Here is a 12,333-nt window from a genome sequence, read left to right as displayed (position 1 = left end):
ATGTGACATGAGATGTTTGTGTGTATAAATAAGTACATGAGTGCATATAGTTTTCTGCTCCTCAAAAAATAAATCTCTGAGCACTGACCTCTTTGATAGGAATGGGCCAGTTTGGGATCAATGAATATGACTCCCAAAGTCATTACACTTTCGAGAATGGCTCAATTAGTGATTGGAGAATTCATCAGCTGGTGTTCCATCTCACTTAAGGTTAAAAAGACCAAAATTTAATGATAACAATAATAAGTAAGTAAATAAATAACTTAAATTATTAATTAAAGACAAAAATTAAAATGACTAAATAGACAAATACACAACTTTACAATAAATAATTGAATAAATAATTATTATACAATTGATAAGTAATTAAGAACCACAGAACCATGAACCACATGCCGATCTGTGATTCGTATTGGAACTTACCCCAGTCTATAACCATCTCATGTCATCTAGCTAGGCCGCCGAGTCTTCAACATACAACTCACAACATTTCATGTTAACACCCCCCCCCCCCCCCCCCCCCCGGCGGATAACAACACGCTATGATCATTGCGGACTCTAATTATTGATATAATTTATTACAAATCAACCAAAACTGATGTTCAGTTAGACTGAAACAATTATGATCTTTGATGGAGTTTGTCAAATAATGCATTCAATTTAACGGAAGTCTACGTTATGCTTTCGTGGATGTTCGGGATATAATGAGTATGTTGAGTGTGATGTTCACAACTCAATAATCAACCAATCATTTACTTCTCTGTTGTAATTTCTTTTAAATATTATTTCGACTGGCTGTGTGAAGTGTTGTGACTTGTCATTAATGACTGCACTTTAATTGTCTCGCTTTCTCTGAAATAATTATTTTTGAAAACATTTTTGGATCTAGCTGATTGACAACAAAAATGTATACGAAAAATGTAAAATGTATATTAATGACATCATTCTGCAGGAGAACCCTTTGGTCACGTGACTGAAGAAGTATTATGGGTTGCTCACTCATTGGCCTTTCCACAGCCGCCATATTGGATATTGCGAACGTTAGAATTTTCGCGCCTGAGGAAAGTACTTCTCAAAATAAAACTCTCCTGTGAACTCTGTAGACAGGTCTTAAATAACAATTCATGGTTCCTTAAAGCTATGACATTTGAAAATTCTTCTAAAGACCATATGAAGTTGCTGTAGGACGGATGAGTGGTTATATTTGTGGTGAAATCGCCGCAAATTAACGTTACACGGATAAACTGGTGCAACCCCATTGGTTTGTACGTGTACTCGGTTTTCAGTGTTCTACGCCATCACACGATCACGATGGAATCTTCCAAGTGATGGAACAGGGATTCAGACTAAATAACATTGCTTTGACCAAGACCTTTACCTTGAAGTGAGCCCCCACATACCAGTGGGAGGGGAGAAGGAATATTTTTCTATATTTTAGATCGTAAGTATAAATTAATTTTTGGTTTAAAATGCTTGTTTTGGTTTGCGTGTTTGACAATTTGACAAGTTTACGAACATGACGAAGGCGAAACCTAGAGTAGAGCACGACGTCGATTGCTCGACTGATGTCGGTTTTTGCATGGGTAGCAACAAAAAACATTGAAGTAGAAAATACTATTATAGTTGGTCTATACTCAGTATTTATATAATGTACATTTAAATTAAATCATCGTTTAGTTTATTTTTTAATTTAGGCCTAGTATATTTTTATTTTTATTTAATGACAGGATGTTTTCAATTTTTGCACCCTCTGTTTTTTCCACTAAAAAAATCCCCATTCGTTCGCAATGTGAATGTTTTCATTGAGTCATCAATCATTGATACATGTTATAATTCGGAAAAATGTTCATATTGTTCAAGCCCAGCCTGGTGTATTAATGTTTTAGTCATACTAGATTTTAAGTGAAAAGTAAAGTAATAATTCTGTCCCCTCTGCTCAGTTGCAACTTTCTTAAAATAAATATGTCGATGACTTCACATTTTATGACATGTATTTGTATGCATATTATGATGTTGTATGAAAAAAACAGGTTGATTTAAAAACATTGAATAGACCCATTCAGGTTTTTTTAAGGTAATTAAAATATGAGCCATGTTGAATTTGCCCTGTGAGGCTGTGCTTTGGTACGTTGTTTATTTCAAGTTGGCATTTACTACACAATTCGTGCGTAACACACTAGCTTCTTCCCAAGCTTTGCGTCAAGTACTGTACTAGCCTACTAATTATGAAGTTTCAATGTCATTCAAAATAATGAATGCACCACCATGGCACACGGGAATGTTTAAGATGACGCATATTATTAAGTGCCGTGGAGGGTCTATTGTTATTGTTATTGTTAAATTACCGTACATGAGTCATGACATGACATTGACATTGTGTTATCTGATTCTTATGTTGTACTATTATGACTATTTTGTCATGAATTCTATTGCTATTGACCCAATTCACCTGGTGTCATCATCCAATAATCATGGATGCGCCATGTTGGTGGGCAATGTCAATGTGCGATACTCAGTGAATTGCGCATTGTAGGCAATGCGGCGTTTACATGTAAACCTATTGACCACCAAAATGGTGAGCGTGGCACAGTCGCTGCGTGTGACGTGCGTGCAAGGGGTCAATCCTCAGGTATCACTCGGCAGTGATAATCATATCATACAAGTAGGCCTAACAAAATCAGTTTAGGCCCTAAATCAGTCCTGGTTTTCTTGGGTGTTATTATCAATTACATGTAAATGCTATGATCCGACCACCACTTTTTCATGTGTTATAATCAAAATCATTATCTTATCTGGGTGATCAAGGGACTGTTTTGGGTAATAATGAGTAAAAAAGTGACGCTTAAATGCAACATTTTTCCTGATACATCACATGTTCCTTGGTCTTGCATGCGCTTCTCTCGCCTGCCGTCAATGTGTCATAATGTTCTTGAGTAATAGTAACTAGTTTCCTTCTTAACAGGAGTTACACTTTTGTCTCAGCCATGTTGTAATTTCCTGGAAAGGAGTGTGTTTAGTTACAGAGTAATTAAAAATAACCAAAATGGTTATTGTTCAATGAGAGTGAACCGAATGTGACAACTTTCATTTTCAAAAAGCTATCTAAAGCTCTTGACCTAGACAAACGGTTAATATGAAAACAAACTACAGATTTTATCAGACCATTGTTTTATGGACTACTTCATAAAAAGCATCCATATTCAGAGAAGGCCGAAAATCCATGTGTACATGCCTTGTGCGCAATACGTAAATGGAATGCCAGTAACACACACAATTCCATGTTGCTGTATCGGTTATTTTGCATGGCATGAATATTCCTTTTTAAGTATTGCACACTATGCAATACACACAACACATGATGAACAAATAGATTTGAAGCCGAAGCTGCACAATCTGCCACCTTTGTACTTGTTTCTACTAAAAATTGTATCTTATTGACAAAAATAAAATTATGATTGGTCATAACAAGAGAGAAGGTCGCAGTTGGATTTATATCTTTTTCCCTTATTAAGTAGCCTCAAGCAAACCAACCTGCAAAAGTTGTAGACATTTCTAAAAATAACCCCTGTCCTCGAAAATATAACAATGTAGCTTTGATTTATTTTTTCCAGTTGTACAAAGAGTACTACTTATGATTGAAGACCCTTCCCACCTTCCCCAAATATGAGCTATCAACATTTTTCTTTCACAATTGATGCCTACATGTACCTGCCTATTATTTGAACATCAACATCAACATTTTACACACCTGTATGTAATGTGGTTTCAAAGGCCCCCCCCCCCACTACGCTTTATATGACAGTAGTGAAAATGTTGGCACCTTTCGAGAATCAAACATTGGTTTTGCTTTAAACAACCTTCAGTCCTATAGATCTTATCTAAAACTTTGACCTGTGGTTTGACCTGACGAGTTTGGTTAGAGTACAGTCATACAACTGATTATATCTTGACGCAATCAAATCAATTTCAGCTGTTAAGTGCAGAGATTTCTCTGTAAACCAGGGCCCAATATCATGGCTCTGCTTACTGCGAGCAACGAATCGGCGCTTACAGAAGCAGGGAATTCTGCTTACGTCAAGCATATTTCACGTGTTACAGTGGGGAATTTTGGCTTATGCGCGTGCGTACTCCGCATATACAAGGCATTCAACGCCTAAACAGATTGCACAAAAGCGGAGAATGGTGATCATAAGCGCATTATTCAGCAGTAAGCAGAGCCATGAAATTGGACCCTGCTCTGTCTCTTATAAGAATGCCACTGCTAAAATAGTTTGTTTTCTTCGCCACTGAGGAGTTTCATGAATTTAAGTCATGCTGGTATTATAAAATCAAGGACCTGTTTGTTTTTGTGTCACGTGATTTTCGTCTCTCCCCCCCCCCCCTATCCATTTAATCCAATGCACGGACATATGGGCCCATGGGGACTCTTTAGTTAAGGGTAGGGGGGCAGAGGGGTTCCCACCAAATTTTATAAATTTATACAAACACAAGTACCAATTTCTAATGTTGGGTACAAGTATATTTTTTCTTTCTCAGCTGTCCAATTTGTTTTCCCTCTTGCTGCGTACATGATGGATATGGCAGCGTGGGAACCCAACTTGGATGGTTTAAGTGCTTGTCATATTAAAAGGAATGTGTGGCTGGCGCAGGTTCAAACTAATTTAACAAAGATTGTTTTATATTACTCTGGTATTACACAACAACTTGGCTGTTGTTCCTTCAGCAGATTGTACATTTGTAACTGTATGATTTTATTAGGGTAATGGGGGGGGGGGGTGTATTTTGCTCTTGACAGGGTGTTTTGGAATCACCACCAGCTTAAAAGTGTTCATTCCTGCTGTTAGGTTTGATTATTTTTTTCATCGCCCAACCCCTTTCTGTTTTTTTATTTCTGCAGGCGAAACTTGAAAATCTACAATGTTTTGGAAATTTGACGTACACACTACGTCTCAAGTAGACACCCTGCTGGAGAAAGAGGTATGTGTTTGACGCCTTTAAACAAAATCAGGCCTGATACTTCGTTCTTTTAAGGGCAAGCTTTTAATTTTGTTGGGTAAATGGCATTCCGATGAAGGAATTTGAAATTTGGGCATGAAGGCAAAAACCAGGGGCATGGAAGCAATTGCCTCTGAAGTTTTAGGCCTACAAAAATGATTGCCTTATAAATTGATAACACTAGAATAGACAGTTGCATGTATACCACATCCATTTTTAAAATTTAGTTGGGTACAGTACCTTGATAATGTTATACATGTACATGTAACTTGCATTTATTCTCTGTAGGTAGAGTATTGTCGGTTTCAATTGCTTTAATTATTCAAAAGCTCATCTCATTTCCTGTTTTCTAGCCTATTATTTTAGGCTTACACAGGGTTCTCCCCATGTTTTTTTCAAATACACAGGGGGGTATATTCTGGACCCAAATTTGCGCGCTAAATTGAAACAATGTCTTCAGAATGTTTTCTATTTCGGTGCTTTTTGTTAAAGCCCTAAACTAACTACATTCTAGAGTACTTTAATGTTTTTATTTTTTTATTTTTTTTCCGTAGTGGCAGAAATTTGCGCAAAGGGCGTCAAATATGCGAGAACCCATTCCCCCAATTTTTTGATTCTCAAGAAAAGTTTTCAGCGAAAATCAATTTGTGAACTTCTAGGCCTTCTGAGCTGTCATTGCAAAAAAACAACAGAAAACAGTCATGAGTGATGCACTTCATGTAACACTCACAGAAAAAATATTTCATGTTTGGGTCATTCATAAAACAAGACTAGATGTAAACCTCTACAGTAACTTTGTGGAACATGCCAAGTCGCACGCCCGGCGTTCATTCAGGAAATGGTTAATTATGTTAATTATAATTGAGTAAATCCTTTTTGGAATGCTTGGTGACTAATAGCTGTATCATATTTCCTCCAAAAAGCCTTGTGCTATTTTAAAAATGAAGAAAAACCGCCTGCTTAACATAACAAAGTTTTTTGATAAGTGAAAAACTATTTGCATTGATTCAGACATTTGGTTGATTCTGTGTAAACAACTTCAAATGTAACTTCCCTTATGATGTCTCATAGAGATTATAGAACATGAAATGTTATTGTAGTAGGGCTAGGCCTACTCAGGGTAATGTGTTATTATCAACAAATATTACATCTACACTAGGAGTTACATACATGTACGTACTTTTACTGTACTAGTTCGAAATATGACGGACCATTCAGCATGAATGTGTCAGTGTGGCAGACCACATACCATCAACCTGGGCCCAATTTCATAAAGACTGTCAGCACAAAAACTTGCTTAGCACAGAAAAGTATCGCTTTACAGAAACTGGTTACCAGCCAAAATAACATTACGTTTACATTCTTGTGACTGGTGCCCAATTTTTACTAAGCAAATGAATTTGTTGGGCAGTATTTTCTGCTTAATAACAGCTTTATGCATTTGGGCCCTGATCATTTGTGACTTCCATGCTTGGTACCAAAAGGCGAGCAGGGACTCATAGACCTCGATGAGGACACCCATGTAGTCACTTAATTACAAATTAAATTACATTCAATATTTACCTCGGTCCAAAGATCAAAAGAATACTTCCAAACTGAATTTAAAGTTAGGGTCGTAGATTTGTTTCAGACCTGTATTAGGGGCAAGGTCATTTTAATTTTGAATTAAACTTGCATTGGAAAACCTTTAAGTGTTAGAGAAAACTTTTGGGGAGGTACATGTACACGTACCAACGCAAGACATTTTGAAAGTTGGCCCGATCATTGACCAGCAAGCATGGAGAACCTGAGCTACATGTACGTGTACTTTATGTACTGTACCTGTATGAAATATCAGACCATAGTTGTGTTTGTAGATACTGGACTGGTTGAGTAAATACTCTGCTTTCTTTCTTATCAATCATATTCCACTTTTTTGTTCTTCCTTCTGTACAAAGTTCAGTATTAATATAATGTACATTTCTCATCAACCAGTCCAAAGTACAACTTCAATGGTGGTAAGGTAATAAGAAGCAAAGTTAACTGCACTTTCCAGTTCGTGATGGTCCTTAATGAGCATTGCAATTCTTGTTATTTTTGTGTGGAGGTTGAATTGTTTGTTTCCTGTTAATTGCTCTGTTTTTGTTATGTTCAACTTCCTGCCAATGCGAATGCAATAGGAATTTTGACGTCACAGCCCTGTTTCCGCTGCAAATGTTTTGCAGGAGTTGAGCACATTTCAACTGATGCAAATTATCCGTTGTGACGTCAACATTTGTATTGAATTTGCATTCGCAGGAAGTATGAACCGGGCTTCAGCTTAGTTTAATTACGTATAGTTTTGATTTAAAAACAGTTGGTTATATGATACGAATACATTTAATGGACCACTAAAATATTAAACTACAAGTAATTTATTCCCAAATTTTGTATACAGGCACGCTCAAATGAGGTTTCTGGAATTTTAAGAAATCTGTTAGAATAAAGTAAATATTACATTTATAAATTTATCCCCGAACCTGATGCTTGTTCTTGAAAGGGCAAGGGCACCAAGGATCTTTCTCCTTGGTAAAGGGCACCTCCATTCTGAGTAAATTGTAAGATTCTATCAGAACATTTCAAGGGGTACCAAGGCAATGACCAGGGGCCTACCTCAGCCCTGCATCCCCCCTTGTAAATCCTTGGCTGTGACAGTGATACAATCTGTCTTAAGCCACTTAGCTGATATTCAATCTCCTTAAAATCTGGATTATAAAAAGCGTAGACATCTGTGGCCTTATCCTTTAAAGGGCAGTCATTTTATATTGTACTCAATGTAAGCACTGGGATAACTTGATGCTGTTTGTTTTCTGAAATAAAACAAACTTTTGCATGTTTGAGTTACAAAATTATGTCAATAAATAAAAAAAATTAAAAAAATAGTTAATGGCCTGACGTTTCGACCCTAGCAGAGTCTATCTCAAAGGCTCTGCTAGGGTCGAAAGACCCTGCTAGGGTCGAAACGTCAGGCCATTATCTATTTTTTGCATTTATACCCTCAGTCCATTTGGTTGGTAAGTTGTTTGCAACAGCTAATTCTATTTTCTCATTTAAATAAAAAAATAAAATAAAAAATGATGCATTTTCCAAAAAAACACTTCCATTTGAAAATCTAACAGTCTGTGGGAATTTTTTTGAGGGTATGAAAAAACAAAGAGTAGGGGCAGCAGAGGCTGTGTAATACCAGGCCTGTATGCTTATGCCTGTCCGCAGTACAACATAATCAAACAAAACATGCAGTTTGATTTTGATGGGTTCGGGGTTGTTTTGGTAACAGAGAAATAAACAGTTTGATGGTCACTATGGAAAACCTACTGTTTTAAACTGAGTAAGTTCTTTGAAAAGAGTACAGCTTAACCCATTTGAGAGATTGCTTAATTAAGACTCTATGACTCGCATGATAAAATGTACAATATTATTATGTGTGCTTGGGTGAACAGTGGGGAAAAGGTTGTGTAGTGTATCAGAGTGCAGAGACCTCTCTCAGTATGTCAATATGTCGGAGGTGGATGACTTTTTTTCCTCTGGAGAGAGAGAGAGTTGGGCAGAGTTTAAATAATTAATCCCTATTGATCAATAGGCCTACTAGTCTAATTCTAAACTAAAAAAAATTAACAAGTGAAGATATTCCTTGTGGATTTAAGATGTTTTGGGTAGCTTATCATCTGGAAACAGTGTAGGTTAAAACAGTGATTCCATTCGCTGGTGACTTTGCTGTGACAAGAGGGAACAATGACAAATCTTGAAATACAGAATGAACTGTTGTTTCCCCCTTTGTCACAGATCTTTGAAGCGAGCTTAAATAGTGATAATGACTTTGTTAAATGTTAAATGACCGTCTTGTACCACTGAGGGAAACACCGATCTGGATTCTCATGACCTTACAGATGTACAGAGGACCCCCCCCCCCACCATCACACACTCAGTTGAGTTGTGTTGACTATTCTAATTTTAATAGTTTAGTTGAAGATACCAGTGTTACAGGTATTTTGCCATGCCTTCATACAGAATGAAATTAAATTAAATTAATGTCCAATACATCTTTCTAGAGGTTTGCTATGATGATGGTGCTATCAGTATTAGTTCTCATAATTCAAACGTAGTCCCACATCTTATAGAAAATACTGTATGTTGCAGCGCCAGGAGCGTCACGGACATGTGCGCTATATAAGAAGCCACAATTATTATAATTATTATTATTGTATTTTGTTCCATTTTGTCGCGTCTTGAACACCTACTGGTAAGGTCGATATGTTGTGCTATACGAGTATAATATTATTATGTTGTTATTTTTTCTCAGGATGTTACTCTACTGGAGCTCCTTGATGAGGATGACATCTTGCAAGAATGTAAAGCACAAAACAAGAAGCTGATCGATTTGTGAGTAGAAGAACCATGATCCCCAATGCTATGAACAGGCGTGCAACTTTTTCTCTTTTTTTGTAACTCTCATTATTTTTAACTCTCATTCAAAATGGAAAAATACTTAACAAAATCACTGAAATTTTGTTATTTCCTCTTTTTTTTTTTAAGCTACAGTTGCATGCCTGTATATATACTCTTAACTGCTTAGCACTAACACTGAGTCGCTTAACTGAATTTGTTCGCCCCCCAAAAAAAATTACTGTCAGTAAAAGGAGTTGGTCTCATAATTCAAATGTAGTCCCACATACCTTGCAGGAAATTACTGTCATTTTAAAGCGCATTGAGCGTTATTGAGTGACGGATATACGCGCTATAGAAGAAGCTACTATTATTATTATTATTATTATTATTATGAATATTAAACATTCCTCATTCTCTTCCTTGCTATTTAGCCTCGTCCGAACAGACATCATGGACGAGTTGGTTGGCCTGATCACCAAGGAACCATCGGGTGACATGGAGGAACAGCTTCAATATAGACATCCAAATATGGCTTGTGAGTTACTCACATCAGACGTTGGTGCCATCAGTGATAAACTCGCTGATACCGAGGTGAGTGGGAGGAATGCCATAGTTACTCAATGGTTACTCGATGGTTACTCAACCCTTACCTTGGGGACTCGTCCTCTAAACCTCGCCCCGATCAATGATCAACAGTAAGTTTCCAAAGTCCCAAAAACGGCTGTATGCACCGTCAGTGTTCTCCACACACGTAAGCTGGGAGGGCGGGCTGCCCTCCTAAGATTTAGGCCGCCCTGCCAAAGAGTTGGCCGCCCTGCTAAAATTATTGGCCGCCCTGCCCAAAGCAGGACAAAGAGACTATTTTTAGACTGCATTTAATAAGATCAAACGAGTACCTGACAAGCCAAAACCGACTTCAAAACTACAGCATCAGAAATGCGATCGTAAACAAACGTTAAATGCGATGTACACACGGCCACATGGTTAGTAAGCCGAGTGCATCAACCAACCATGCACACACCACGCACACCGTCGACGTCGTCACTAGCATGGAAATACCCACTGCATGCACAGTGCATAAACAGTCCGCATGCTGTGATTGGCCGTTGATAGACTCCACACAATACGCACGTTCACAAACTGAGAAAGAATTGCCACATAGTAGTGTGCTGCACGCATGTACAGAATGGTACAATGTACATGTACAGCCTCGAAGCATATTCAAACATGTCGACTTTCGCCCATTGAGGGCGTGCGCGATGTGGGGCAAAGTTCATTGATAAATAAATTGTTCGGTGCGTGACCGATCGTTGAATGTCGATTGCAAACCAAGTTCTTAACGACGGAACCACTAATCACTAATTCATGAAAATGGTTTTGGATGGAAAAAGTACTAATTAGGGCCATAGTTTGGGGATAAGATCGTTCAAAAATGTGTGTTTTTTTTTTTTTTTTTTTTTTTTTCATTTTGAAAATTGGACACGAAGGCCGTCCGATCACCCGCTTTCTATATTCCGAAGTGCGGCATGCCGATCATCCCTTTGAGGTTATCCGCGCGCCGCACAAAGCAAAATGTATAACATTGTAGTTTTGATTTAGTTTTTAAAATAAGGTTGTTCCGACCGAAATGGATGTCAATCAATAGGTAGCGTCGTCGGGCCCAGGGGTTAATACACTATTTTAAGAAAATGGTTTTCTCAAGCATTTGTTAATTTCACGTCCGCTGACGTCATATCAAAATGGGCGCCATTTTGATTACGTCATATTGACAGGCGCCATTTTGATAACGTCATGCCGCCCTCCTAAAAAAAAAAGTCTGTGGAGAACACTGTGCACCCTCCTAATGCAACACACAAAAATAATGAAACAGTAAGAAGCAAAATCTAAAAATTATTGAGATTCATTGCAAGAACCATGTGTATGGGTAAAAACCAAAATTAATATTCTTTATCCCCGATGCAAATTTAACATCTATTAAGAACCATGTAGAAATTGCATCAAATGTTTCAATTTGACAAGCGCACTTTGAGCGTTCTTATATGTGCCCTTCATGCGCCATAGCAGTGCTCAAAAGTTTTTAACAAGTGTGTAGGCAATTTAGTCACTATGAGGAGCCAATCAGTGTTGTTTATCCGTACAGGGGTTAATGACGAGGTATGGATACAGCATGCTGCCCATGGTAGAGAGGCTGATCAGTATCCAATATTATCATTTGGCGCACTGTTGATGATTGTTCAAGTTTTTTTTTTTTAATGAATTTGTTTTACAGTCGGCGATGACAGCACTCTGGGCTTTCCTGAACCCCCAGCCCCCTCTTAACCCTCTACTGGCCAGCTTCTTCAGTAAAACCATCGGCACCCTTCTGGTGAGGCGACCCGAAGTTGTCATCGACCATCTCAAGAGTAAAGACAACTCTATAGGTATCATCCTGAACCACTTAGGCACATCGGCCATCATGGATCTCCTTCTAAGGCTCATCACATGTATAGAGAGTAGGGAAGTTCGACAGGAATTCTTAGAGGTAAATATCACAGGGCCCAGTTTCATGGTAGTCACTTAAGCAGAAAATATTGCTTAACAGTTGTCTGCCAAGCAGAAATAAGCAGGATACCAGTCGCAAGTTATACATGTGACATGATAGTTTGGCTGGTAACCTTATTGCGGTAAGTACAGTTTTGTAGTGCTAAGCTGCTTTTGTGCTTAAGCAGATTCATGAAACTGGGCCCAGATTTGTGTAGACTCCTTGCATAGATGCCATCGCTGAAGAAATAGATAAAAAACAATGAAAATGATCATGTGTGTATCGGGCTCATGAATTGCTTAGCCAATGACAGGTCTTCCTTTGAACTTGGTAAGGGCGCTTTTTGAGCGTGTCAAATACAGCCCTGGAGGTCTTTGTCTTTGGAATGTGTACCAGTGTTGTAGCTGTCGAGA

The 12,333-nt window shown here is 38.0% G+C and overlaps 1 protein-coding gene across 4 annotated transcripts in view; it reads left to right on the top strand.

The window, feature by feature from the left end:
- The first annotated feature begins 1,028 nt into the window (after positions 1-1,028).
- Positions 1,029-12,333, top strand: part of LOC117291163 (serine/threonine-protein phosphatase 6 regulatory subunit 3-like) — a 39,599-nt gene continuing 28,294 nt past the window's right edge. For all 4 annotated transcript variants that reach the window (XM_033772718.1, XM_033772720.1, XM_033772719.1 and 1 more), the window contains exons 1-5: positions 1,029-1,441; positions 4,898-4,977; positions 9,314-9,393; positions 9,831-9,990; positions 11,669-11,920. In XM_033772718.1, the coding sequence (XP_033628609.1) occupies positions 4,918-4,977; positions 9,314-9,393; positions 9,831-9,990; positions 11,669-11,920 (552 nt within the window). In that variant the 5' untranslated portion in view covers positions 1,029-1,441; positions 4,898-4,917. The remainder of the gene's footprint in view (positions 1,442-4,897; positions 4,978-9,313; positions 9,394-9,830; positions 9,991-11,668; positions 11,921-12,333) is intronic.

The sequence above is a fragment of the Asterias rubens genome, chromosome 6 (assembly GCF_902459465.1).
Source record: "Asterias rubens chromosome 6, eAstRub1.3, whole genome shotgun sequence".
Classification (NCBI taxonomy): Eukaryota; Metazoa; Echinodermata; class Asteroidea; order Forcipulatida; family Asteriidae; genus Asterias; species Asterias rubens.
Note: the sequence above shows the minus strand (reverse complement) of the source record. Positions and strands in the feature narration are given on the sequence as shown.